At 39.3% G+C, this 25,720-nt stretch overlaps 1 protein-coding gene across 1 annotated transcript in view; it reads left to right on the forward strand.

Annotated features, from left to right (window-relative positions):
* Nucleotides 1–25,720, forward strand: part of pibf1 (progesterone immunomodulatory binding factor 1) — a 135,321-nt gene that overhangs the window by 80,805 nt on the left and 28,796 nt on the right. The window contains exon 14 of the mRNA XM_043691368.1: nt 10,664–10,766. Coding sequence (XP_043547303.1) covers nt 10,664–10,766 — 103 coding nt within the window. The remainder of the gene's footprint in view (nt 1–10,663; nt 10,767–25,720) is intronic.

Here is a 25,720-nt window from a genome sequence, read left to right on the forward strand (position 1 = left end):
AAAACAGCAATTCTTAACTCATCGCAGCTGTTTTTTCCATGTTTGAATTAGGTTGGAATGAGATCAGGAACTGTGTGGCCTTGGCAGAACCCAAACTTAACATCGATGTGTAAGTCATTGCTGAGTATGTGTTGCTTGATAGCATTGGTGAAGTAGACTTATGGGGCAGTAAATGCTCTTGTTAGACTTAATTCTGTCTTCCTGTGTGCAGGACATAACTGGGTAATTTTCCATTTTGCTGCGTAGTTGCCAGTGTTGTAGCTGTATTGAAACAGCTTGGCTAGAGGCATGCTAGGCTCTGGAGAATACGTCTTCTGTGTTATTGCTGAAAAGTTATCAGGAATCAATAACCTTTGCAGTATCTAGTACCTCCAACTGTTTCTTGATATGACATGAAGTGAATCAAATTGGCTAAATACTGGCATGTGTGATGCAGGGGACCTCCAGAGGAGGCTGTGATGGATCATCCACTCGGCACTGCAAGCTGAATATTGTTGCGAATGTTTAGCCTTGAATTTGCACTGATTTGTTGGGATCCCCCATTACTAAGGATGGGATGTTTTTGGAGCCTCCTGCTCCACTCAGTTGTTTAATTGATCACCGCCATTCGTCCACTTATGAGGCAGGACTGCAGAGTTTTGGTAGCTTCATCAGGCTGACACCTCATTTTTAGGTATGCCTGTTCCTGGCATGCTCTCCTGCACTATTTCCTGAACCAAGAAGTATTAGTTCAGTTCTTGGATTGATGATGGTTGAATGAGGGCAAATCAGGCCATGAGTTCACTTTGTGTTGGAGTGCAATTTGGCTGCTGTTGATGATGACCCATACAATAATCAGCAAGAGGTTTCCATTGCACATATCTAACCTAATGAGACTTCATAGTATCCCCAGAATCAGTTTGATGAGTCTTAGGGCAGCTTCCCCCACAACTGTATACCATTGTTTTGCCAACTCTGCTATATCTATCCATTGGTGAGATAGGTCGTACTTGGGGATGATAGTGGTATTGTCTAGGATGATGTGTACAAGCTATGATTCCAAAAGTGTAATCATGTCAGGCTATGCTTCACCAGTCTGTGAGACAATGCTCCTAACGTTGACATTAGCCCTGAGATGTTAGTAATGAGGACTTTGCAAGGCAGACGGGTGTATTAGTTGTTCCGGTGCCTTAGTCGATGCCAGGTGGTCTGTTGGTTTCATTTCTTTCTTGAGACTTTCTATTGGTTGACACAGCTGAAAGGCTTGCACCAGCATTTTGGAGACCAGTTAAGAGTCAACTACATTACTGTGGGTCTGCAGTCATGTCTAACCAGGACGGTAAGGATTGCAGTGTTATCCCCACATTACATTGATGAACTCGGTGAGTTTGATTGAATTAATTGCCTGATGAAATGGCCTGCGATTGGCACACAAGCTACAAGCAAGGTAAGGGGCCAGAGCAGAAAAACTATAATATATTTAAGATGGTGAATAAGCAATTTTATTTGTCTCTGAAGGCTTCATGGACAATCTGAACCATATAAGATCATGAGTTACAATTCGCAAAGATTACAACTTATTAAGAACCAGGAGAGAAAAAAGTCAAATCTAGTAGCATGAAAGACCAATCCATAAGCAGTAAAGCATAGGAAATTAAGTACAAAATATTTCAAGCCCCTACACAATTTTTGAATAACAAGCTTGTGTTGAATCAGTGGCATCAGAGGGGACCATCTTTTTTTCTTTATCAGTTGATGTTAGTCAGAGAATTTTTAGAGTGAAGTTAGTATTAAAAATCTTTAAAAGTAGTTGGGTCATGGGGATGAAGAGTGAAACAAACATCAATTTAGAATCACTTTCATCCGACAAGAATCTTTTTGTATGACACATGTATTTGTGTTCTTTGTGTTTGGCACTGCAATCCTGCCAAATATAGATCTTTTCAATAATCCATCATAATGTGGACAGGCACTAATATAAGTTAACCTACTTTCCTTTCTTTTTTCTGGAGCTTCATGAACCAGGGATGGTCTTTGCCCTGAACCAGTCTGAATGCAGAACAGTTGACATTCAAAAAGTGCTCTGAAAGCCTTACTTCATTGTTGTGTTGGCAGTTACCCTTATGCAAGAGTGTGGTGCTGAAAAAGCACAGCAAGTCAGGCAGCATTCGAGGAGCAGGAGAATCGACGTTTCGGGTTTAAGCCCTTCATCAGGTCCTCACTTTCTCCTAGTTAACCTTATGCCACTAACATAAATTTTAAAATAATTTTAAGAGATGTGTGCTGGATAACAAGGGCATCTGAACATCCTTCATATTCATCATTGTGGTGCAAACAATGGGAAATATATTGGATTTTATTCCATCATTGAAATTCATTATTTCACGGACAGCCACACATGGCCAGACGTACAATATATCAGCCATTTTGGATGGTAAATTGAAATAATATTAAAATGGGTAAAGAAGCAGAAGATCATGTTTTTGCCCCTGCCTGTCCTAATCCCATTTCCATAAATACATTCTTACTTTAACTATTCAAAATTTAAATATTTGATTTAGACTATATGTTTTGTTCAAAAATATTTGGTAACAAATGTTTGAATGAAGTGCCTCTTAAAATTAGTACAAGTCAGCAATTTAAACTTACTTAGCATGTCCATTTCTAAAATAGGTATCTATCAATATTAGATTGCAGACACTGTTTTATAGCCTTTTTCCATGTTTTTGTTATGCAATCAGTTGCTTTGAACAAGATTTTTTAAGATCACAATGGACATAGTAAATGTTTTAACAGAGTAGGTCTTCATTACCTAATTAGTCCTTCTCAAACATTTCTGAGATTCCTTTCTTAGCCTTCAGTTCTGCTCCAGCGGATCAGATCAATACATTTTTTAAAATGTTTGTGAAATACAGATAGTACAAGCACTAGAAATCTTCAATCAGACTAAATTCAAAACTAGTAGATCATTTGAGATGAATCTAAACTTGAAACTTCACTAGATTTGACCACTTTTTGCATTAAAGTGATAAACGTGCATTCAATTTTAATCATTAGTTTGTTGCCATTAAGAGAACAGAGGAATGGCAAAAAGATGCTGCTGTGTGCTTTTATAACATCTGTTCATTTTAAAGTTATTTTATGCTGGTGTTGTGCATTAGCTTTTGCAAGGAAGGATCTTTAAGTTAATAAATGTCCAATCCGTATTTAATATTATCGGCAATAACTACTGGTCTTAATAGTTTTTACGATCTTTTGTAAAACAAGATTGTGAAGTAAGGTGAATCTAAATTTATTAACATATAACCAACCCTAAAGTTGAGTTTTGGTTGGAGGATTTGAGTACTTTAGTACCAGTTAATTTAATAAAGCTGATATTTATTTTAAAAGCAATAAATAGAAAATTGAAAACTGGGAAAGATTTGGGTAAGAATCTTGGCTTGACAAGCAATCTTGGTGTGCAATCAAAAATTACTCATGTTTCAAAAGAACATATTCAGGCCTTAACCTGATCTGATATAAAACCAGAAGATTTCTTTTAATTCACAGTCACAGTCATACAAACCGGTGCTTCTATATGTAGGAGCAGCTGTGATAAGGAGGAAATTATTGCAATTTATGCAGAAATGATGACTCTTGAACAGTAGTCATTTATCAACATCGGCCATCTTTAAATTCTCCTTGCTGTGAACTACTACCTCCATTTTGCATTGTTATTATTGATAAGATCATCCTGCTATTGGTGGAATGTGTCAGAGAATTGCCATGCTTTTTCAAATGTGAACACTTTTCCCACCCAACCAATAGGATGACAGGCCTTTGAATATTATTCCATATTCAAAAAATTCTTTTAGTTTTGTGATGTAAGAGATTATGGGGTCAGGCTTTCCATGTTTCTGATGTCTTTATGTGAATGATTGTATCACCATATGCTTCTGCATTTGTTTTTTGATTTACTGCTTCTTTCCTCTTAGCACACACTTGCAAACGTACTTTCTCATGCTGTCTCTTTCCTTTCTTTCCTTTCTGTTGGCGGAGTAACTTCAGCTTGTGTTTGAGTTGCATTTGCTGGGTGGGGGGGGGAACTGAGCTTTGAAGATGACATTGCTGTCCACTACACATGCAAACAAACTCTCCCAAGCTGTTGATGACAATGAGATTGGCATCTCTTTACTTTCACCCTTAGTTATTCCAGCGATTTATTCCTATAAATACTGTCACATCTTCAGCTGCTCAACATGCATGCAATCCTTGCATCCTCACCTCTGCGTTTGTCCCCATTGTCACAAAGTCAACTGGCAATGATCAGGCTGCTAATCTTGGGTAAAATTTCTCTCTCTATTTATGTTACTTTTGTTTCTATTTCTAGGCTTGTATTTCATTGCATTTAATTGCGATATAATCATTCCTGATGACACAAATTCTCCTATTGAAAAGGTCTTTCAAGTTGGAGAATTTGAATTTAATAGAAAATGCTGGCAAGGTATGCATTTTATCTATTTCCAATCCTTTAATTTACTAACTTTACTGATTCCTTAACGCTGGAGTATTCTTTTGGTAAACTACCTATTTCTCTCTACAGATGCTGCTGGACCTGCTGAGCTTTTCCAGCAATTTCTATTTCTGTCTCTGGTTATATATTCACTTTAGGGGCATGGGTGTCGCTGGCTGGGTTGCATTGATTGCCATAGTTGCCCTTAAGAAGGTGGTTTTGAGCTGTTGCGGTCCATGTGCCGCAGGTTGACACACAATGCCGTTAGGGAGAAAATTCTAGGATTTTGACCCATAGATAGTGGAGTAATGGTGATACATTTCCAAAACAGGGTGGTGAGTGGCTTAGAGGGCAAAGTGCTGGTGGTGGTGTTCCCATGTATTGGCTGCCCTTCTCCTTCTAGATGGTTGTGGGTTTGGAAGTTGCTATCTAAAGATCTTCTGCGAATTTCTCCTGTGCATCTTGTAGAGAGTGCACACTGCTGCTACTGAGTATTGATGGTTGAGTGACTGAATGAATGTAGTGCCAGTCAAGTGAACAGCTCTGGTCTAGATGGTGTCACGTTTCTAGAGTGTTGGAGCTGCACCCAACCAAGCAAGTGGAGAGTACTCAGTTACTCTCCTGACCTCTACCTTGCAGATGGTGGACCGACTTTGGGAGTCAAGAAGTCAGTTACCTGCTGCAGGATTATTAGCCCCTGACCTGCTCTTGTAGCTATTATATTTATATGGCTAGACCAGTTAACTTTCAAGTTAATGGTAACCTCTAGGATGTTGATAGTGGGAGATTCAATAATGATAATGAAGTAATTAGATTATCTCTTATTGGAAATGGTCATTGCCTGGCAGTTGTGTGCGCCAAGTTTTAAAATAAGAAATGAGGGGCAATTTATTTTTTATACAAAGTGGTTCATGTGTAGAATGAACTTCCAGAGCATGTGGTTGATGCAGCTACAGTTGTAGAGTTTACAAGACATTTGGATAAGTGCATGAATAACAAATGTTTGGAGGGATATGGACCAAGTGCACGCAGTTGGGGCCAGTTTATGTTGGAATTATGGTCGACATGGATGGGTTGGACCGAACACATCTGCTTCCGTGCTGTATGTCTGAGTGATTTTGTGCCACTTTTTAACCCAGGCCTGAATAATGTCCAGATCTTCTTGCAATCAGGCATGGATTACTTTCATACTTCAGTTTTGGGCATTGTGCTGAGTACTGTGCAATCATCAGCAAACATCTCCATTTCGAACCCTTTGATGGAGGGATGATCATTGATGAAGCAGCTGAAGATGGCTGTATCCAGGGCACTACCCTGAGGAATTCCTGCAGAGATGTCCTGTAGCTGAGATGCTGACACTTACCAACCACAATTATCTTCCTTTGTGCCTGGAATTATTACAGCTGTCAGAGATTTTCCCCACTGATTCCCATTAACCTCAGTTTTGTGGGGGCTCCTTGATGCAGCCTTGATATCAAAGATGGTCAGGAGCTGAGTGGTCCTGTCAGAATCCAAACTGAGTGTCGGTGATCAGGTGCTGCTTAATAACACTGTCAGTAACAACTTCCATCACTTTTTTGATGATCAAGAGTTGACTGGGTTGGATTCATCTGGTTTTTTGTGTACAGGATGTAGCTGGACAATTTTTCGGATGGTCAGGTAGATGCCAGTGTTGAAATTGTACTGGAATAGTTTGGCTAGGGGTGTGGCCAGGCTCCAGTAATATTGCCAGAATGCTGTTAGGACCCATAACTGTTGCCGTATCCAGTGCCTTCAACCATTTTTTGATTTCGCATTCTTGAATCGACGTTTCGGGCATAAGCCCTTCTTCAAACCATCATCTCCCAGACCATACTCAACCTTATCGCATCAGGCGATCTCCCATCCACAGCTTCCAACCTCGTAGTCCAGGAATCCCACACCGCCCGATTCTTCCCAAGATCCACAAGCCTGATCACTCTGGCCGACCCATTGTCTCAGCCTTCTCCTGCACTCCTGACCTCATCTCCGCCTACCTCAATACTGTCCTATCCCCCTAGTCCAGGAACTCCCCACTACGTTCGAGACACCACCCACGCCTTCCACCGCCTCCGACTTCCGGTTTTCCGGCCCCCAACGCCTCCTCTTCACCATCGACATCGAATCCCTCTACACAGGGCGGCACGGTGGCACAGTGGTTAGCACTGCTGCCTCACAGCGCCAGAGACCCGGGTTCAATTCCCGACTCAGGCGACTGACTGTGTGGAGTTTGCACATTCTCCCCGTGTCTGCGTGGGTTTCCTCCGGGTGCTCCGGTTTCCTCCCACAGTCCAAAGATGTGCGGGTCAGGTGAATTGGCCATGCTAAATTGCCCGCAGTGTTAGGTTGTAGGGGTATGGGTGGGTTGCGCTTCGGCGGGTCGGTGTGGACTTGTTGGGCCGAAGGGCCTGTTTCCACACTGTAAGTAATCTAAAAAAAAAACATCCATCTGCCATGACCAGGGCCTCCAAGCCCTCCGTTTCTTCCTCTCCCAACAGTACCCTTCCACTGACACACTCATTCGTTTAGCTAAATTGGTCCTCATCCTTAACAATTTCTCCTTTGAATCCTCCCACTTCCTCCAGACCAAAGGGGTAGCCATGGACAGCCGTATGGGCCCCAGCTATGCCTGTCTCTTTGTCGGCTATGTAGAACAGCCCATCTTCCGAAGCTACACCGGCACCACTCCCCACCTCTTCCTCAGCTACACTGATGGCTGCATCGGCACCACCTTGTGCTCCCGCAATTCATCGACTTCACCAACACCTCATCTTCCGCCTCACAACACTTCAACCCCAGGGCATCAATGTGGACTTCACCAGTTCCCTCTTTTCCCCTCCCCCCACCTTACCCCAGTTCCAACCTTCCAGCTCAGCACCATCCTCATGACCTGTCCTACCTGCCAATCTTCCTTCCCACCTATCCGTTCCACCCTCCTCTCTAACCTATCACCTTCATCCCCACCCCCATCCACCCATTGTACTCTTTGCTACCGTCTCCCCAGCCCCACCCTCCTCCCATTTATCTCTCAACCCTGGAGGCTCCCTGCTTTCAGTCCTGATGAAGGGCTTTTGCCCGAAACATCGATTTTCCTGTTCCTCGGATGCTGCCTGACCTGTTGTGCTTTTCCAGCACCATGCTAATCTAGACTTTGATTTCCAGCATCTGCAGTCCTCACTTTTGCCTATTCAGGTACCACTACTGGCTAAAGATTAGATTAGATTACTTGCAGTGTGGCAACAGGCCCTTTGGCCCAACAAGTCCACACCGACCCGCCGAAGCGCACCCACCCAGACCCATTCCCCTACATTTACCCCTACACCTAACACTATGGGTAATTTAGCATGGCCAATTCACCTAACCCGCACATTTTTGGACTGTGGGAGGAAAGCGGAGCACCCGGAGGAAACCCACGCAGACACAGGGAGAATGTGCAAACTCCACACAGTCAGTCGCCTGAGGTGGGAATTGAACCCGGGCGCTGTGAGACAGCAGTGCTAACCACTGTGACCGTGCCGCCAACTTTGAGTATGGTTCTGTTGCTGCTGATGGCCCACAGTGATTCATGGATGTTCAATCTTGAGGTACGAGATTTGTACAAAGATAGCTGAAGCATTTGCAACTTTATCTTTTCTACTGATGTGCTAGGCTCTCCTGTCATTGAGGATGGTGAAATTTGTGGAGCCTCCACCACCAGTGATTTGTTTGGTTGTCCACTGCCATGGTTGTGGTAGGATTGCAGAGTTTAGATGTGATCTGGGCGGCACGGTGGCACAGTGGTTAGCACTGCTGCCTCACAGCGCCAGAGACCCGGGTTCAATTCCCGCCTCTGGCGACTCTCTGTGTGGAGTTTGCACACTCTCCCCGTGTCTGCGTGGGTTTCCTCCGGGTGCTCCGGTTTCCTCCCACAATCCTAAAATGTGCAGGTTAGGTGAATTGGCCATGCTAAATTGCCTGTAGTGTTAGGTGAAGAGGTAAATGTAGGAGAATGGGTCTGGGTGGGTTGCGTTTCGGTGTTTCGGTGTGGACTTGTTGAGCCGAAGGGCCTGTTTCCACACTGTAAGTAATCTAATATAATCTAATCTGATCTGTTGGTTGTGGAAGCATTTAGTTCTGTCCATCACTTGCTGCTTGTTCTATTTGGCATGCATGTAGTCCTGTTTCTAGCTTCACCAGGTTGACACTTCATTTTAAATATGCTTAGTGCTGCTCTTGGCCTGTCCTCCTGCACTCTTCATTGAACCAGGGTTGGTCTCTTGGTTTAACGGTAATGGTGGAGTAGGGGATACTGCACGGCCGTGAGGCTGTATATTTTGTTTGAGTATGATTCTGTTGCTGCTGATGGCCCACAGTGACTCATGGATGTTCAATCTTGAAGTCCGGGATTTGTACAAAGTCTGTCCCGTTTAGCATGGTGACAAATTATTTTATAAAATTAGGATTTCAGGATTAGCACATCGATATTGTTAGAAAATGATAGCAACTATGTTAATCAAAATGCTGACTCTTATTAGAAGGACACAAGCAGCATGAAAAGATGATGCTCGTATTCCTTTGCATTTGCAGATATACATTATAGTGACACAAAGTATGTCATCATGCCACTTCTGTGTGACGAAGACAATGGTTGTTAATCTTTCATCCTCCACCGCAAAATATTTTGTGATTTCATGCATTTATTTATTTTCTAAAAAATCAAGCATAAGACAAATGAAAAACAATTTTGTTGGAGGAAAAGACATATGAAACAATCATTCCTCTGACTGCTCCCTTTGCATGCAGTACTTTAAATGACTACATCTTGCAGAATATAAGTTCAGAAAATGGCACCTACACTTAAAGGTCAGTATTCTAATGTGTGGTATAAGTATTATGTACTAAATGAGTAAATACATTCTTTTTCTGAATTAATTTCCACAAAAAGAAATGCAAGGGTAATTTTGAAAGTTCTTTACCCATATTAGAAACTTTGTTCAGATTACTTTTGCTTTTCAGAAATCAGTTCTAAGTGTGTGCATTTCTGTAGTTACTGAAATAAAGTTAATGTATTACTCCATGTAAGATAATTTGGTGAATATTTATAACCTTGCAAAATATGGATTTGTTCTTGAGCAAGTCTTTTCTTGTCTTTTAAGCAAAGTACAAATGAAACGCTAAACTAAACATAACCTTCTGTATTGTCAATAGTATGCCATTCAAATTGTTGCCTTTACACGCTGTATTTAGTGGCAGATTTCCCAATGTGTGGCCATAAATTAATGATTTATTTTATTCTGATTTACTTTCAATAGTAAGATTAGCATTACTGAATGAGGTGTGGGATTTGATTTCCAGTTAATCAGAATAGCTATTTTTAATTGTTGGAAATGCTATTATATTTGTAAAGGCATGTTTCTTTACATTATACATTTACAAAGTCTGCCATTCAGCAATTGACATATTTACAAAATGATCTGTGTGGTTTGATATGGTTCACTGAGCAGAAATTTCATCACTGTGAATATTTATTTGAATATAATATTCAACAGAATTTTTTTAACGTTGGGTAAATTGATTTCATCTGTAAAAAGTGAAGACAGATTGATGTTTCAGTTGTGGATTTTTTGTGAAATTTGAAAAATGTTCACGTCAGTGCATTGCAAATGAATGTTGTAATGCAGTTCTTAAAAGTGGTGTTGAACCTTACTAAAGCAACTTTGGAAATCAAATTGACAAGTGCAAAGAAGAGGTGTTAAAGAGAATAGATCACCAAGGCTTCACACAGTATATTAAGTAGCTTTGATTTCTGTAGGCTGAACATGATAAGTAGCAGTATAAGAACTATTCTGATTCTTTCTCCATAGATGATGCCAGACCTGCTAAGTTTCTCCTGCATTTTTTGTTTTAGTTATGGAATTCCAGTATCCAGTGCTTTGCCTTTAACCCCCTTCTAAAATCTTCTCTAAGAGGTAGATATTCTGCCTAATCTGACATCATTGAACAAATGCAAGCTATTTGAAAGACTGAAGCTGATACTGGTCAAAAATGTAGCTTCGTACTCCTTTCAATCACAATCCTTGAATCATAATTTGCAAATTTCTTAGTAGCAACCAAATGGAATCTGTGACTCTGCAACTCTCATTGAAAAAATGTGCTTCAGTCCATTAATTGCTATTGCACTGTTTTTCTTCACAGTGTTCATCTTGCAAGAAGGTTGTTACAACTGGAAAAGCAAAATTCACTCCTTCGAAGAGACTTAGATTGTCAGAAGATCCATGCTAATGAATTAAGTCAAGAGGTAAATTATGTGACAAAAATGAATTATTTTGTACCCAACAGATTGTTAATACTGAATGAACGTCAATTACAACTTGCTGTTTCTACAATTTGTAGGCATATTATATTGTAGACTGGTTGATATTTGTGCCTCAGATCAGGGCTGAGAATATGCACAGTTGACAATATTGTTGTGTGCAAAAACCCTTCATCAGGAATGAGGCTAGGAGCCTTGGTGGTGAGATAAATGAGAGGGAGGTGGAGCTGGGGGGAATGTGGCTCCTCCCATTTATCTTTCCACCGCTGAGGTTCCCAGCCTCATTCCTAATGAAGGACTTTTGCACGAAACGTCGATTTTTCTACTCCTCGGATGCTGCCTGTCCTATTGTGCTTTTCCAGCACCGCAATCTTGAATCTAATCTCCAGCATTTGCAGTACTCACTTTCGCCTAATATCCTTCTGTGCATAGCTCGGTCAGTGGTTTTATACCTGGATTAAAATCCACCTAGCAGGTCATTCAAAGTATGCGACACTAATCACTGAATCAGGCAAAAGTGAGGATTGCAGATGCTGGAGATTAGAATCGAGAGTGTGGAAAAGCACAGTAGGTCAGGCAAAATCTATGCCAAAAGCCCTTCGCCCGAAACATCGATTTTCCTGCTCCTCAGATGCTGCCTGACTTGCTGTGTTTTTCCAGCACCATACTCTTGACTCTAATCACTGACTCAACCTATCCTGTAAGTATAAATATTGTTTGTGATCTCCCGAGCTTTTTGTAGGAAAAGTGTTTTGATTGAAATGAGTTGGAGATATGAGTTAGTTGTCTACAGAAACAGGACCAATTATTCTTTGACAGAAAGTGTTATGCCGAGATTTGATGTGTGCTAAGTTCAGTAATTAGTTGAGAATAGATTGGCCTGAATGTGTGGCTTCATTCAAGTCTTTCAACATGAGAAGCAAGAGTCTATTGAGAGATGACATGGGAGGAACATCTGCTGCTTCAAAAATTGAGGGAGGCTTATACTTATTTTTGTGATGCAGCGTATGTGATTTATGTATATGTGAATATCATTTATTTTTGAGTTTAAATTTTGAGCTTGTGGATTGTGATCAGCGTTTTTGGAGGTTTTGGCGGGGGGGAGCACAGTGGCTCAGTGGTTAGCACTGCTGCCGCCTCACAGCAGCAGGGTCCCAGGTTTGATTCCGACCTCGAGTAACTGTCTGTGTGAAGTTTGCACATTCTCCCCGTGTCTTCATGGGTTTCCTCCAGGTGATTCGGTTTCCTCCCACGGTTCAAAGATGTGCAGGTCAGGTGAATCGGCCATGCTAAATTGTCCATAGTGTTAGGTGCATTTGTCAGAAGGAAATGGGTCTGGGTGGGTTACTCTTCAGAGGGTCAGTGTGGACTGGTTGGGCTGAAGGGCCTATTTCCACACTGTAAGGAATTGAATCTTGTCAGACTTTATGGAGCTGTGTTACATTTTAATAAACAGAGTGAAAGAGACTGCAAGTTCCTGGATTGAAAATGGGAATTTATTTGCATTGTGAGATTTCTACAATGGGGCAAGTAAACATTGAAAACTATTAGTTTGCTTTTGGCTTCGCAGATTTTATTTTTCCTTAGGCAACAAGTTCGCAGCTTATAACGCTTTTGGCTTCCATTCACAGTCCTAGTTGAAGTTAGATGTAAGAAATAGTTTCCCCTGGAAAAAGGAGTTAGTTTGGAATAAATAGGAAATAGATTACCTCAGTGTTAGAGTTTTGTTTAAAAGTTCCACAACAGAAGGGTTTGGGTAAAACACTGAAGGGGTTATTTGAAGCTAAGAAAGTTTAAGCTCAGTTATGTGACTAATCAAGGCAAAGACTATCAAACTGTTAAGAGCAGGAATCAAAAGGAACAGATAAGTCAAATCTATAGATGAAATATAGAAAGGAACGCAAGAGTTTGGCTATTGTAAAGTGATGTTGGGATAGATGGGATTGTATTTTACCATGTGTTTTGAAATATTTCAAATTGTTTTATATGGTGATGACATGATATAGAGATGGAAATGTGTTGCTGGAAAAGCGCAACAGGTCAGGCAGCATCTAGGGAACAGGAGAATCGACATTTCGGGCATTAGCCCTTCTTCAGGAAAGAAGGGCTAATGCCCGAAACGTCGATTCTCCTGTTCCCTAGATGCTGCCTGACCTGCTGCGCTTTTCCAGCAACACATTTCCATCTCTGATCTCCAGCATCTGCAGACCTCACTTTCTCCTCGATGACATGATATACTCTATTTTTCCTAAATTTCTTTTGCATAATAGAGCTTTTATTTAATGACTAAAATTAGCATTATGTGATAGTTTTTCACCATAAAACTATCTAATTTAAATTTTTAAAAATCCATCAAGCCAGCTTTAAGTCTGCAGTTTGATTTGTCCAGTAATAATACAGGCTTGAATCATAATGTTTTAACTTTGCTTTTTGTATACTGTTCATTTACCCATTACATTTTAATCCAAACATCAGCCTGATAGATTACATATCTGTCCACAACCAGAAATGGTATTAGGTGGTGGTAGGTGATAGTTCCAAACTATACAAATGCAGTTCAGCCCACATAAGCTCAACACTTAGCATAGAATAACCCTCTTTTTTGGCAACCAATATTAAACATCCATCACATTGAATCAACACTTCCTCCTGCATTGCATTCAGTGGTCTAGACCCAAGGGAGATATACTGAGTTCTGGTCCTCGTTCCTGGCTTGTGGGCCCCTGATTCTTTTTCTTTCTGCCTCCACTACCCCTCCTCCTTTAATTATCCTCCTCAGTCATACATATTTTTTTTTATATGAAGCTAATAGTCAAAAAGGTATTTGCTTGAAATAATAAGCAAGTTTTGACAAGCTCAGAAATATGCATTTATTTAAAAACTTACCAGCTTTCAATGTCATTTATAGCTGTGGACATATACACATTGTCTGTGTTTCTTTAGACTTTGTTCTGAGATTTATATATTGGCAGCTTGATACTGTCCTCCTGGATTTATTATTTTGCAGGATACACTGAAATATAGTTATCTTGTAGATTCTGAACCACTTTTTGCCTGCTATGAGAGCTCTATTAAAGTCTTTATTTCAACAAACTAATACACCAATGTCAGTTAATTTACAACCTTAAATTTGGTTTGCAAATCTCTACACAGTTCCTCTTTAAAATTTGTTATAATTCATGTACAATAGAATCGGTGTTGAAGAACAATCATATTTGCCTCAAAGCTTGCCAGACCTGCTGTGTTCTTCCAAGATTCTCCATTTCTTTTTCAGATTTTCAGCATCCACAGTATTTTGCTTTTTTTTGTTAGACTAAATTTACTATTTCTGTTCTAATACCGTGAATACAATATGTTTTAGTTTACTTCCCAAAATATAATCATTTAACTCATCAAGTACAAATTTTAAAATGATTTTTTTGTCGTGTATCATGTGTGTAATTAATATTGTTATAGATGTGAGAGTTGTTAAATATTCCCCAAATTAACATGTCACAGTTAGAATAATCCCGGCATGCTCATTTAAATCCTCCACTGTTAACATTTGATATCATGATACAAGAAGGTAAGGGGAGGAATAGATCATATGGCCTATCAAGATTGCTCCATCATTGAGTACCAACTCCACTTTTTAGCCCATTCCCCATTTTCTTGGTTCCCTGAAAGACTAGACATCTGTCTATACCAGCCATGAATGTGAGAAATCACTAATAGAATTCAACCACTATTAATGCATTTTACTTCAAAGGAAAGCATGTTTCTGTTCAAAGTACTTCCCATTTGTTGCAAGGATCTTCCCTCCATCTTTGAATATTTGTTTACAGAAATTGAGCTGCAATTTTCATGACACTTTAGAAACTAAAGAAGCCCATGTTAATATACAGTAAGGGGCCTGGACAATGTCCATGTTTGGGCTGATAACTGGCAAGTCACATTTGCAGCACACAAGTGTCAGGCAATGATTATCTCCAACAAGCCAAAATCTAACCATCGCCTCTTGTTTACTGGCATTATCGTTGCTCATTTCCAAATTATCAATATACAAGAGGTTATCATTGACCAGAAACTGAACTGGCTGAGTCATATAAATGCTGTGGCTATGAGAGAAGGCTAGGAGTTCTACAGTTTAAACTGTGACAGTGCACATTGTGGTCTTTGATGAATAAGTTAAGAAGACTTTAGGTGTAGTTTTCCTTTGTATTTTGATGACTAAAGAATTTATCATCCATTAAAGAAACTACATTGAAGATGGTAAATGTAGAGTAACAGCGTATAAACACAATGCTCAGTAAAATATGTTGGAATTGGTTATTTTCAATAAAACACTGCTATTTGGCAAAGGTGGCTAAATATGTATGGTTATGATACTTTGCAAGAAAACCAAGGGTGGGGAAAGAGACTTTTTTTTGTTATTTTATAAATAAATTTCAGTGCCCGGAACCATGCAACCTGAAATGATAGTGAACCTTGATTATAGAGTCATAGAGTTGTACAGCACGGAAACAGACCCTTCGGTGCAAATCATCCATGCCACCCAGATAGCCTAACCCAGTTTAGTCCCATTTTCCAGCTTTTGGCCCACATCCCTCGAAACCCTTCCTATTCATACACCCATCCACATGCCTTTTAAATGCTCTCTTTGTTCTCTTTGTTCAGCTTCACTCCCAAGGACCTTACCATTAAGTGTGTAAGTCCTACTCTGATTTGCTTTTCCAAAATACAGCACCTCACATTTATTGAAATTAAACTCCATATGCCACTCCTCAGCCCATTGGCCCATCTGATCAAGATCCCGTTGTGCTCTGAGGTAACCTTCTTCACTGTCCAGTACACCTCCAAACTTACCAACTATGTTCACATCCAAACCATTTATATGTATGATGATAAGCAGTGGACCCTGCATTGATCCTTGTGGCATGGCGGTGATCACAGGCCTACAGTCTGAAAAGCAACCCTCCAACATCACCCTCTGTTTTCTACCTTTGAGCCAGTACTATATCCAAATGGCTAGTTCTCTCTGTACTCCATGAGATCTAACCTTGCTAACCAGCCTCCCATGAGGAACCTTGTCGAATGCCTTACTGAAGTCCATTTGAATCACGTCTACCACTCTGCCCTCATCAGTCCTCTTTGTTGCTTCTTCAAAAAACTCAATTAATATTGTGGGACATGATTTCCCACATACAAAGCCATGCTGACTATCCCTAATCAGTCCTTGCCTTTCCAAATATATGTAAATCCTGTCCTTCAGGATTCCCTCCAACAACTTAGCCACCACCGATGTCAGGCCCATCAGTCTATGGTTCCCTGGCTTTTCGTTACCACCTTTCTTAAATAATGGCACCAAGTTAGCCAACCTCCAGTCTTCTGGCACCTTACCTGTGACTATTGATGATACAGATATCTCAGCAAGGGGCCTGGCAATCACTTTCTTCGCTTCCCAGTAGTTCTAGAGTACACCTCCTCAGGTCCTGGGGATTTATCCACTTTTATGCATTCAAGGCATTTAGCACCACCACCTCTGTAATATGGACATTTTTCAAGATGTCGCCTCTATTTCCCACAATCTATATCTTCAATGTCCTTGTCCACAATAAACATTGATGCAAAATACTCATTTAGTATCCTCCCTCATCTCTTGCGGCCTCACACATAGGACATCCTCCCCATAGGATCTGCGTTGCTGATCTTTGAGGGGCCCTATTCTCTCCCTAGTTGTCCTTTTGTCCTTAATGTATTTATAAAATCACTTTAGATTCTCCTTAACCCTATTTGCCGAAGTTATCTCATGTCCCCTTTTTCCCCTCCTGATTTCTCTCTTCCTGCTGTACTTAGGGAAGATATTCCTGGGAATACATCCAGGGAAGTTAATTGGGTGGAACTGAGAAAAGAAAGGGATGATCACCTTACTGGGATTGTACTATCGACCCCTTAATAGTCAGCAGAAACAGGTTTGTCAGGGGATTTCAGTTATCTGTAAGAATAATAGGATTGTCACGGTAGGGGATTTTAACTTTCCAAACATAGACTGGGACTACCGTAGTGTTAAGGGTTTAGATGGAGAGGAATTTGTTAAGTGTGTACAAAAACATTTTCTGATTCAGAATGTGAATGTGCCTACCAGAAAAGGTGCAAAACTTGACCTACTCTTGGGAAGTAAGGCAGGGCAGATGTCTGAGGTGTCAATGGGGGAGCACTTTGGGGGCAGTGACCATAATTTTATTAGTTTTAAAATGGTGATGGAAAAGGATAGACTAGATCTAAAAGTTGAAGTTCTATTCTTTTGTGGTATTGTTATAATTACTACTGAAGAAGTCACGTCAGAATGAAATCTGGCTTGATAATTTTGTTTTATTGAGCATGGTGGTCATTCACCGAAACATAGGAACACAAGGCTACAAGTTGTCTTCAACAATAAAGAAAACTATTGCACAAAAAACAAGGTGTCTCAATATAGAGCGCCATTTACAAAATCGTAAAACACATATCAAAAATAGTCTCATCCATTCCCCAGCATCATCCCTTTGCAGTGAGTCAAATAACTAAACATTGTTGTTTTGCCAGTTTCAAACATCTACCTTTTACATTTGGGTAGTTGTATTTTCCCTTAACTGTCCTATATTTCTTTCTACATGAGTTGTACTTGTTTCTGACTCCAGATGGTTATCCTTCAAAGCTGCCCCAAGAGGTTTTGACCTCTGTTTTTCTATACTAAAATCAGTTCTTGAATACTCAAAATCAAAAGTAAGCTAATGCCTTTCAATGTTTACTTCCTCCCCACACAATCAATCTTCTTATCAATCCAGGGGGCTTGTAGTCACATGCTGTATAACATATACTGAATTAGGTCATGATTCTGACTATATTTTTTTAAACCCTTCATAAAAGTAACCAACAATCATATGCTACTTATTTGAAATCTAAACTTGCAAATATGATGTAATCTCGCAACTGTTTTATCATAACTTTCAAAAGAGATAAAATGCAGGGCAACAGAGATAAAGTAGGAGAGTGGGGTCAATTGGATAGCTCAATCAACGGGACAGATTAGAGACTATGACCTGCATGTTGCCCTCGTGTGGGACATTTACTCATCTATTATCTTAAATAAAGTAAGAGATGAAGTAAATATTTTTCTCACTATGATGGAACCAGATGGTTTTGAGGTGACGTCTTGCCAGTGTTGTTTCAGAGATCCCAGTCTGATAGACTGTTCTGAAATTAGAGTGATGCTGGACTTGAATTAGGGACAAGTATAAATGAGATTCTTTGAAACTAAGCAGTTGCCAAGTAATTCTGCCGCAGATACATTCTTGAAGTCAGAAAACTCCTCTATCACTCTGCATATGTAATGATTTGGAGATGCTGGTATTGGACTGGGTGGACAAAGTCAGAAGTCATATGACACCAGATTATAGTACACCAGGTTTATTTGAAATCACAAGATTTCAGAGCACTGCTGCTTCATCAGGTGAGATGAAGGATCAGTGCTCCAAAAGCTTGTGATTCCAAATAAACCTGTTGGACTATAACCTGGTGTCATGTGACTTCCGACTCTGCGCATGGTTCAAACTTTGAAATCAATCCTTGAGATGACTTACCAGAGATCTAAACAAACAATCAGATCCAGCCAAGCTTTTGAGCAAAGGTGATAGGCTGACATGAAAGGTGATGGGCTGACATGAGCTGATGAGGCCACGGCTATGGAAATAACTGAAAGAAATTGCTATGAATTGCAAGAGCGTTCTTACCTGGTTATCAGAGGAGGTCCACCAGATTTCAGTAAGATCCAAACTATGCTAACCAAGTACACAATGTCTCAATCAGAAATTTAGATTTTACTGTTGTCATGGCAGCCACTTTCCATAAGTGATCCCATCTCCAGTGAAAATGGAATATATCTGTGCAAATGTCAGTCATATCCAGACATCATGCAAAAAAGAGGAAACGGCACCAGATTGAAGTCATGGTCGATGTAAAACTAGTTCAGAAGCTTAGAAATTTCGCTCTGTTTATATTTCTATTAGATATAATTAAAGTGGAAGAAGAGCATTAGATTTTCTGTCCTCTGGCAACATCAAAGGTGAGTTGCCCTCCCCAGTAATGATGAGCTTTACTAAGAAAGGTGCTAGTTCATACATAATTACCTACACTACCAGCCTAGATTTCATTTGTGCATGAGTTGCTATTGTTTCTTCAATATTTTTAAAACTAAAATTATTTGAGCTGTTTCATTGAAGTTACTGCCATTATTAGACAGATCTATATAACTGCAGAAACTAGATTCACACTTTCACTTCTGAAAATGAAAAATATAGATATTGAATTCAGGCAAATGCAACATTTTTCTGTCCATGTGGAGCCATTCATGCACACTCTCAATGCTGAGAGTGTGTATCATTTATTTTTAATTCATTCGAAGAAGTGGACTTTGCTGGCACAACCAGTATTTATTGCCCATCCGTAACTGCCCAGGAAAAGATAGTTTGCTGCTTTGAATCACTGCAATCCATACAGTCTAGGCATAACTGTTCGGAAGAGAATCACAGAATTTTGACACAGCAAGTGAAGGAATGCGGTAATAGTTAATATATGATGTGTGGATAAACGTATTGTAATGGAATAATGTCAGTTAGATGGGCTTCAGATTGGTTTCACAGGTTGGCGCAACATTGAGGACCAAAGGGTCTGTACTGTACTGTAATGTTCTGTTTTCTATGTGGAGGGATACTTTCAGGTTCCCATTCGTCTGCTGCACTTGTCCTTTTAGATAATAGAGGTTAAATTTGGGATGTGTGATCTAAAGAATTTAGTGAGTTACTTAAGTGCATTTTGTAGAGGAAGTGAATGTTGCAACTGTTAGATGTGGTACTAATCAAGTGGGCTTCTTTGTTCTAAATTCACTTCCTGAAGCTGAACTCTTGTAGGATTATGGAGAGTATTTCATCACACTTCTGACTTGTGCTTTCCAGATGATGGTCTTTTGAGAAGAGGTGAGTTACCCATTGCAGAATTCCCAGCACTCAGTTTGTATTTGGCAGTTCAGTTTCATATCAATGGTAATCCCCATGATGTTGATAGTGGTGGATTCAGTGATGGCAGTGCCATTGAATGTTAAGGGATGATGGTTGAATTTGCTGAACTTGGAGATTCTCATTGTCTGGCCCTTGTGTGGTATTTGCCACTTATCAGTCCAAGCCTGAGTATTGTCAAGGTCTTTCTAATGCGGATGTGGATTGCTTCAGTATCTGAAGAATGGGTCTGAATCACTGAAACTGATTCCCAGGAAACTCATATTTAAGTACAGCTCTGCAATGCTAAATTTTGGTTTCTGATGAAAATGTAAATGAAGCAGTTCATGTTGTAAGAAATTGGAACTGAATTTCACCAAGATTTAGTTAAAAAGCAAGTGCTCAAATACTTCAAATATTGACCAGTTCCTGTGTCTTGAATTTCTGTTTTATTAACTGTAGAGAAAAATGGGTTCAGAGACTATTATCTTTGATCAGTTGCTTCCTTTGGCATGATATGTATGTGATTTTCTAACTTGCTGGCTGAACTAACTGCAAGTTGTATTCCTGCAAGGCAGTTTTAAATTAAAAGGAAATTTCAGCTATTTATTATGCATTTACCGTTTCCAAGTTCAGATGATGGTTGTACTAAGTAAAAGCTTTATTATAATATTTGCAAATTAAACATACATAGGTTATCGATTTTTGATGAGATTTGTAGCTCAGATTGATGATAAGTATGTAAGTTAGCTCACTGAGCTTGAAGGTTTGTTTTCAGATGTTTTGTCACCATACTAGGTAACAGTGAGACTCTCACTGATTATGTTACCTATTATGGTGACGAAACATCTGAAAAACCTTCAAGCTCAGCGAGCTAACTTACATACATACATAGGTTATTTCTGCAACTGCTGATTTTTAATACAACTGTTCCAGCTTAATTTCAGTTTTCAGAATGGCTATTGACCCCAACAGGGGTGATAATTGATTATAATGAGGGAGCTTACATTTTTAATAAAACTGTTTATATCGTAGTGCCAAAGTGATGTTGGTAAAATAGCATATTGAGAAATTTTCTTCAGAACAGCTGTTCAGTAGGTAAGATTTGAATTTTATTTCCACATGTTTTTTCTAATCTTTCATATCTGACCGAATATTATTTTCCTGCTTCTTCACTTCCTTGATATTTGTTGATTCCTTACAGTTAGCTGTTGACATATCTGTTGAACTAATGAGCCATGAGAAATCTTTTCCCTACCTTTGTTACATCCATTCTCCCAAAATTGCTGACTCTAATGCTTGTGTTTCATACATATAGCTAAATATTAAGAATTCATACCTCAGGGTAACTTACAGAGCATGAAGGAAAACATTGTTCCCAAGTATTTTACAGATCAAGGGCAAACAAACAGAACTGCTATGAATTCAAGTGGTAAAATTACTGACCTGGTAATTTACCAGGGGTTGGAATTTGCTGTTTTTGATTTGTGTTTAATTGTTGAAGCTGTTAATTACATATAGCTAGTTGCACAACTTGAGAACCATCAATTCTCAGGAAGGGAAACTGAACCTGAAACATTAACTCTGCTTTCACTCCACAGATGGTGACAGATCTGCTGAGTTTTTCCAGTAATTTTGTGTTTTTGTTTCTGATTTCCAGCATCCGCAGTTATGTGTTTTTTTTTAGAATCATCAGTGTTGTAGAATTCTAAAAATATGCATATTTTGAATTTTCCAAGTAGGGAACTGGTGCAAAAATACTCATCCAAATGTGTCATACTACTTTAAGCTGAACATAAAAATGATAGATTTTATGCATTTTTTAAGTTTTGCCAACAGTTTTAAACATGTTTGGTCCTTTCACATGATCTCAATCATTCTGTCCCAGCAGACCATGCTGAACTAATAGAGTAAGAATAACAAAAGTCCCATTTGATCATAATCCAAGATGATTTGGAAGGGATACATATACTTTAGAAAGGCATGCAGCAAAACTAGTCATCAGCAAGTAGTACTGCAGGGAATGGGACGATGCAGAGCCCTAATACTGAAAAACAGAAATGCTCTAAATCTTGCATTTTTCAGGAACTCTCTGTTATGAAACATCAAAAGCTTAAATGTGTACCTCAAATTAATATGTGTCATTAACTGAATTATGAAATGTCAAAAATTAAACTCTGGAATAATCTTTCAACATAATCATATGTAAAAGATGCATTTACACATTCATGATGCCATTCTCTGAATGGAGCCAAACATTGGGAGAAAGTGAGGACTGCAGATGCTGGAGACCAGAGTTGAAAGGTTTGGTGCTAGAAAAGCGCAGCAGGCCAGGCAGCATCCGAGGAGCAGGAGGATTGACGTTTCGGGCATAAGCCCTTCTTCATTCCTGAAGAAGGGCTTATGCCTGAAACATCGATTCTCCTGCTCCTCGGTTGCTGCCATGGAGCCAAACATTCACAAATGAAACACAAATAACATTTTAAATTCTCTTGAGGTTTGCCATAAACAAGAATTTTTTGAATTGAATTAAAATTTTCACAGTATTTTTGTTACTCAATGATTTAACTTCAAAAGAAATTTAGGAAAGAAAATTCTTAAAATTACTGTTTCTGATCTTTCAATTATAAACAAGAGAGGGCAAATTAGGCTGGATTTAATCATCTAGATTTAGATGTAAACTAAGATTAGCAGAGGCAATTTCTATGTTTGCCAAAGGTTTGTGAAAAGGTACTGATCATTTTCAGAATTTATTAAAAATTGGCTGCATTATTAATTTTTAAAAAGGCATCTAAAAACTGCACATGTAGCGAAACATGTTTTGCGGAATGTGAAATTTACAAACATCATTAAAAATAGCCAGAGGTCAAATTACCTTCAACATTTCACATGAACATTTACATTTCTGTGATCTGGTTAATGTTTGCTACCAAATGCAAAACAGACCAGGCTGTTTGCCTTAGTACCATTCCTCCAGTCCTACCATTAGTGTAAGGGATCCATTGCTATATGTCAAGAGACAGAAATTCTTGTCAGACCAGAACTTCCGACTTACAGCGTGACATAGCTGAAATTATTTGCATTAGCACCAAGGGAATGAAGTGATAGAGGATAGAATGGGGATAGAAGCTATTCAAGGTGGAAATGACTTGCAATGAAGGAACAATATAAGTTATTGGGCAGCATTGGTGCTGTGGTATTATCACTAGACTATTAATCCAGAGAGCCGGTTAATTTTCTGGGGACCCAGGCAGAAAATAGAAAGGAATGGAGGGATCTGAAAGGCTACCAGTTATGAAGGTATGGATGGAAGATTGGAGGCTTGAGAGAAATTTGGTGGAGGTGAACACTCTTCGGAGGTGTGATGTGGACTTATTGGGCCAAAGGCCTGTTCCCACACTGTAGGGATTCTATGATTCTCTGAATCAGATTGGAGGCCTAAACTTTGTGAGAACCATCAGGAGAGCTAATTGGAAGCTGGAATTGTGGCACATGTGGTCTGGTGTAGAGGGGAGGCTAGAAATTGGGTGGTGGAAGTGTTCTCTTGCAATAGTTAAGTGAATAGGTAAACTGGATCCAATAGGCAAGTAAAAATAAATATTATTTCAAGTTAAGCAATATTAGGCCCGCTTTTAAAGGGTCAGCTTTGGGATAATTTATCATAAAACAATTAAAGAGCAAAAACTATTTTATCATATTCAGCTATATTCAGCCAGACATAGCTGGTCATGTTACACTGCGGAATAATTTTTATCCTCACAGTAGCAATTGATGTAATTGTGATGTCTATTACAATCATCTAATTTACAGGGATAGAAATGACAAGTCAGTACATCTGACTGACAGTCTTTTGGTGTTATGCATCGATTATGTGTGTTGCTCAACTTTCTCAATATGTATTACAGAGTGACTTTGACAATTTAGCTATAAATTACCATCCAGTGAACCTAGCAAATTCTGACAGTGTAGCATTTAGTTATTGACTTGAAGGCTGTTTTTTGTTGAGTTGACTGGGTTTAACAAGTCCCTTATTGGCTTCTAGCAATTGTCTTTTCAACTTGATGTTTGAAATAGCATGTGGGAAGTTGTTCACCTTTAATTGGTACCAGGTAAGGAATGGAAATCAGAATGTAAAAAATTTAATCTGGTTCAGTCTGAAAATTTGTTATAGAAATGAAAAAAAAACAAGATATGACAGATTTAAAATTTAATGTTGCAAGTTGCTGCAAGTGCAAACCAGACATCTGGCATTTGTGTGAATGGACAAGCAACTGTGGATCTCCTTAATAAATTAGATTAAAGGATTGTGAAGTTAACAGCTTAAAGATTACAAATGTGTGGAGTGAATGAATTCAAAATAAAAACTTGAAATACAAAAGGAGAAATGAAGAGGGAAAAGATTAGATTGAGCAAGGGGAAAAATAGGTGAAGGAAAAGCTTGAAAAGAATTTAATTGTACATTTTATCATTTTAAAAAAAAGTTTCAATTAAAACCAGGAGGAATGAGACTCCACACTTGTAATGGCAAGTGTTTCGTGCTAGGACTATTGAATGAGTAATTAAAACATCACAGGATTAAAAGGACACTTAGATCTCATGACTACTTGTTGAGAGTTTAAATTGTATCCACCATGTAAGTATTGCAAATTTTCACCATTCAATGCATTTCAGTTATGAGGTAGACAGTGAGATGCCTTATTTGTTGAGTCATTGTGAAGTGGGGAATCTCAACTGAGAACCTTTGAATATCATGTTTGATCATGCATCTTTCTTTGTGCGGAATTACTTTTCTGCATCATTACCATTATTTGACAGTAAACTTAAACTGAGGTTTCACCCATAGGACTTTGATGATTAGTGACTGAGCAATTATGTAAATTGGGTAAATCTCTAAGCCACAGAGAGCCTTGAAATCACCCTGTGTTGGGTGATTTTTGAGGCGTAGAGCAGTGAACACTGCACGGATGGATAGAGGTTGAGGTTGGTGCTCCAGCATAGCTTTTAAACAGTGATGTTAAAATTTTTGACAAATTTAGAAAAAGTATGGAACTGGGTTTAATTTGTCACATCTCTATTTAATGCTCATGTTACACTGGCTCAACCCTTTTACTGATGTCACCTGTTAACTGTGGTTGGAGATGAGGAATTCTATTCTCATGTTAAGAGAAACCTGATGTATTAGTACAAGCTCTCGCAGGTCCTAGTAATTATTCCTGACCAAATATAGTTCCACTTATTGCTGTTAAGGCCCAAACCTTCCAAACTAAGAACATTGTCAATTCTGTAGATACGCTTAAGATGGTGTATCTACTATTTCCTTTTGCCCCCAACAATATAATTTATTCAAAAATTCTGTTTTAATAATTGCAAAGACATTTCAATTTGAGTACTGCAGAAACTGCACGAATATTCAACTTGTTCCCTTATAACTTAGTATGTTTGTCATAGACTTGATATTTATAAAATCTAGTTAGGCCCAAGACAATGGAGACTTTGTGGCAGAGAACCATCTCAAGCAATCCTTAACCGGTACCATATATGGCTAGATGTGGAAAATACCCCATGGCTTGAGAGGATGCAGAAAAGATTTACGAGGATGTTGCCAGCACTGGATAGGGAGAAGTGGGTAAAGGTGGATAAATCCCCAGGACATGATCAGGTGTACCCAAGAACTCTGTGGGAAGCTAGGGAAATGATTGCTGGGCCTCTTGCTGAGATAGCTGTATCATTGATAGTCACAGGTGAGGTGCCGGAAGACTGGAGGTTGGCAAACATGGTGCCACTGTTTAAGAAGAGTGGTAAGGACAAGCCAGGGAACTATAGACCAGTGAGCCTGACCTCAGTGGTGGGCAAGTTGTTGGAGGGAATCCTGAGGGACAGGATGTACATGTATTTGGAAAGGCAAGGACTGATTCAGGATAGTTACCA

The sequence above is a fragment of the Chiloscyllium plagiosum genome, chromosome 6 (assembly GCF_004010195.1).
Source record: "Chiloscyllium plagiosum isolate BGI_BamShark_2017 chromosome 6, ASM401019v2, whole genome shotgun sequence".
Taxonomy (NCBI): domain Eukaryota; kingdom Metazoa; phylum Chordata; class Chondrichthyes; order Orectolobiformes; family Hemiscylliidae; genus Chiloscyllium; species Chiloscyllium plagiosum.